Consider the following 4,708-nt stretch of genomic DNA (forward strand, 5'->3'; position numbering starts at 1 on the left):
ATTAATGAGATGATGTTACCCTGTTGGAGGTCCCAGATTCAGATGACTGAGGGATATAATCTTTCATTCCAGGGACAAGGGGAGGCGGTGGGAATCTTGCCCCTCACTTATGTTTACTGCCGTTTCCTGAGTCAGAAGAAGCTCAAAGATCAAGGTGTACACTCCAGAGACCCACTAATTGTGTTCACCCCTGCTCCCCAGCACATTTCAGGGACAGCCCTTTCTTTCACTGGTTGGAAAGAGCACGAAGTTGCAAGCATGTTTAATATGTGAATGCAATGTTAGGAATACTGCAGACCACTTAAATATCTTCTGAGACTAAATACAAATAATTTCTGACTCAGCCATAGATTTGGAATATAATACAGGTGAAGAATAACCCCCTCAAGCATACAGGAAGCCTGACTGCAGAATTTTGAAAGCCTGTCTTGGCTACTGAGAGATCATTTCAACAAATGATTAAACAGTATCACAAACTTAGTTGACAAACCACTGATCAGTTCAATTTTTTCTATTAATACCCTTTTACCTGCATGAACATTTATGTTTGGACCCAATCCAGCTGTTGCTGCTACCAGATGGTTTATAGATGCATGCTGAAACACATCTAAGAAGTAACATCTGGAAATCTTTGAATTGCATTCTTCCTGCTAAAATATCCCTGGGGGAACAGGGGCCTCAAAAAGAGAAAAATCCAAATCTTTAATGGTTATTGTGAAGGGTGCAACATATTAAAGTTTTTCTGTCTTAATTAAAACTTCCAGAGAACAAAACAGAAATTGACCTAAAATTCGAATTGAAAAGGCATTAATTCCATGTGTAAATGAGTATCACCATTTCAATTGTATTATTAATATGTCATTCTTCATCTTTATGAGATTGAAGATTATGAGGGCATCATCTTTAATACAAGTTTATAAAAACATTCAACCACTTGAAAGATCTGTGTTCAAAATCCTTTGTCTAGCAGTGGCGACAGATTTGCACTGACCCTTCATGGATATGTCTGCACCAAGGGACCTGGAGCAAAAAATCTCCCTGGATTGTTGCAAGGTTTAATGAGATAATGTACACGAAAGAACTTGCAAAATGAAGAGCACTTTATAAGCTGTAAAGGTCCACATTAAAACAGACTGCTTGGACCAGAACTCACAGTACAGAAAATAGTAGAGCAAAGCAAAAGTGATTTGCTCAGGCAGGTACAAAACCACAATTCAGTGTTTACGAACCAGTGCTCAAACTACCAACGTAATATGTTGGCTTGCATCATAGACCTGTTGTTGGGGGGTGAAGGTGGGTCTAGTTTGTTGTTGTTGTTGTTTTTAATTTTAGAGCAGTTTTATTTTTTCAGACAACTTGAACAGAGTACAGAGTCCCCATAGACTTCCCCTCCCTCTCTTCCCCTGACACCTCAGCAGTTTCCACTAATAACATCTCCCATTAGTGTAGTATATTTGTTACAATAAACAAATCAATACTGATACATTAGCTAAATTATTACAGTTTATTAACTAATTCGATACATTATTAATTATAATCTAGATATTAGTATATTATTAACTGAAGTCCACAGTTTACACATGGTTCTCTTCCTGTTATACAGTTCTCTGGATTTCATCTAAACTTTGAAATTACTCCGTATAAGGCTGGGCGCGGTGGCTCACGCCTGTAATCCCAGCACTTTGGGAGGCCGAGGTGGGCAGATCACCTGAGGTCGGGAGATTGAGACCAGCCTGACCAACATGGAGAAACCCTGCCTCTACTAAAAATACAAAATTAGTCAGGCGTGGTGGCACATCCCTGTAATCCCAGATACTTGGGAGGCTGAGGCAGGAGAATCGCTTGAACCCGGGAGGTGGAGGTTGCGGTGAGCTAAGATCGCACCGTTGCACTCCAGCCTGGGCAACAAGAGGGAAACTCCATATTAAAAAAAAAAGAAAAAGAAAGAAAGAAAAGAAAAGAAATTGCTCCATATAGAATGTTATTCAAATTTGGGACTTCCTTCTCTACTTGTGGGTTTCAGATTTTCTGAGGCCACAGAATTTTTATAAAGGGTCCATAGATCCTGTGCAAAGCTAGCCTTTAGGGTAGACTGGACAATGTGCTTTTACTGGGCCTTGGAAAAAATATTTATTAATGAATGAGTGAAAAAGTATTCACTTATTCATTTATATACTGCTGTATTTCAAAATCTGTAAATGCCATTATATTTCAGTTATCTATACTGTGTTACAAAACACACCAAAACTTAATGGTTTAAAACAACGATTTTTTATTTCTCAGAATTCTCTGCATCAACTAAGTGGTTCTGCTGGTTGTGTCTGGGATCATTCACATAGCTGCATTCAGTCAGCAGAGAAGCTGGTGATTGGGCTGATGGCTCATCCTCAAGAAGACTAGATCAGCTTCCTCACATAACGGCAGCCAGGTTCCAAGGCAAACCCCAGTGTGCAAGTACTTACCAAGTCACTGCTTGTGTCAAGTTTACTGATGTCCCCTTGGTCACAGTGCTAACACAGTAAAGTCCATAATTAATGTGTCAAGAAATTGAACCAGGAGGTTTGATTTTCTGTGGACAGTGTAACAATCTACAATGTTGTAATTAATTATTCGTAAATTCATGTAAAGGAGTTATTGAGTCCGGGCGTTGTGGCTCATGCCTGTAATCCCAGCACTTTGGAAGGCTGAGATGGGCAGGTGGATCACTTGAGGTAAGGAGTTGGAGACCAGCCTGGCCAACATGGTGAAACCCGTCTCTACTAAAAATACAAAAATTAGCTGGGCATGGTGGTGCGTGCCTATAATCCCAGCAACTTGGGAGGCTGATGCAGGAGAATCACATGAACACAGAAGGTGGAGGTTGCAGTGAGCAGAGATCGTGCCACTGCACTACAGCCGGGGTGACAGAGCGAGACCTTGTCTCAAAAACAAAAAAAACAAAAAAAAAAAAAGGAGTTGCCGAATCCATAATAGGTTTTCATCAGATGTTTTCTCAATCATCAGAATTTTCATTAAAACTTCAGATACTCTTCTGAGAATCCATTAAATTGTCTGACATTGTAAAGAGATCTCTGTAGTTAAAAAGGATGGGAACCTCTAAATAAATGCACCATCTGCTAGGAATTTAAAATATTTGGTCTCATTGATGTTTGGGATGAGATTTGACATATTTGGCAAATGTTGCTTTAATGTTTATTATGTTTTCCACCATACTTAGGATCATGAGTGTTAAATAAAGAATGTTTAAAAAGTTAATTCATTATTGCTCCTTTGCTAAAAGAATAAAATGCGGAATTTGTTATTTCTCATCCAAGGCGGACTATGTCACCTGAATGCATCAAGCCCACCCCTGGCTCCTATGGCTTTAATGTGGCAGAAATCAAGGATAAAGCACCAAAAGTCAGGAACCCGTGGGGGCAGGCAGCTGGGAGTAGGGCGGCAGCCCTGGAGTAGTGATTGTGGCAGTGCACATGGACACAGCTGCAGCAGCTGTGGGGCTGCCAAGAAACTACTAAAGTTCCTGGTGAAGCAATGTAGAATTTGATAAGAACATATAGATGGAAGGAAAAAAACCTATGGTGACTGTGAAGGCCCTGATGCCATGTATGTCAAATTGATATCATCTAGTGGTCACAAAGTTATTGTAAAAAGAGAATATGCAGTAACATCAATAACAATAAAGGCTATGTTGAGTGGCCCAGGTCAGCTTGCTGAAAATGAAATCAGTGAGGTCAGTTTTAGAGAAATCTCTTCACATGTGCTATCAAAAGTATGCATGTAAGCTGCATGCTGTGGCTCAAGCCTATAATCACAGCAGTCTGGGAGACCTAGGTGGGAGGATTGCTTGAGCCCAGGAGTTCAAGACCCGCCTGGGCCACAGAGTGAGACCCCGTCTCTCCAAAAAAAATTAAAAATAAGCTGGGTGCAGTGGCATACACCTGTAGTCCCAGCTACTTAGGAGGCTGAGGTGGAAGTATCCCTCAAGCCCAGGAATTCAAGGTTGCAGTGAGCTATGATCACACCACTGCACTCTAGAATGGGTAACAGAGCAAGACCTTGTCTTTAAAAAAATATATATGCATATATGTTACATACAAGGGTCACTACACTAACAGCTCCACAGAGATTCTCAAATTCCCAGCTGCACCTCAAATTGCACCAGAATTGCTGATGACTGTGAACTTCCTAGATTGTTAAATAAATTATAATAATTTTTTAAAGTACCAAAAGTTAACCTTTGAACAATGCAACAATCCGAAAAGCTGGCAACCGACAAATATATAATCTCTACTTTAAAATGATGTTTTTAATTATGAAGCCAAGAATGTAAAATGATGTAACATAAAGTTTCTTTATCCTCATATCTGCTTTCTGAAGTGACAATGACTATAAAGTGAGAAGGGCATCAATCGGTAACAGAACAGGCAAGGGAAATAGAGGGTGAGTAAATTGTTACATTGACCAAGAATCTAATAATCTTGTTCACAAGGGTGAAATCAAAAGTAGGAACTTAAGTTTCCTGGTGAGTTGGATACCATTCCATCTTCATTGGTGATAATGAATCAGTACTCTGGGCAATCAATGATCTCACCAGGTGGGCAGACTCAGAAGGAGGAGCCTTAGTTCCTTTCTAAGGGAGCCTCCCTGCGAGGATCTACAATACACAAGTGATTAAAAAGCAATTCATTGGCTTGTGGCCACCTGCTGA

General features: G+C 40.1%; 1 protein-coding gene across 1 annotated transcript; it reads left to right on the forward strand.

The window, feature by feature from the left end:
* Window positions 1–3,601: 3,601 nt before the first annotated feature.
* On the forward strand, window positions 3,602–4,197 carry LOC100609698 (elongin-C-like). The gene is made up of 2 exons (XM_009428624.3): window positions 3,602–3,778; window positions 4,084–4,197. The coding sequence occupies exons 1-2, from the start codon at window positions 3,602–3,604 to the stop codon at window positions 4,195–4,197; spliced, it is 291 nt and encodes a 96-aa protein (XP_009426899.1).
* Window positions 4,198–4,708: the final 511 nt, after the last annotated feature.

This window comes from Pan troglodytes, chromosome 1 (assembly GCF_028858775.2).
Source record: "Pan troglodytes isolate AG18354 chromosome 1, NHGRI_mPanTro3-v2.0_pri, whole genome shotgun sequence".
Classification (NCBI taxonomy): Eukaryota; Metazoa; Chordata; class Mammalia; order Primates; family Hominidae; genus Pan; species Pan troglodytes.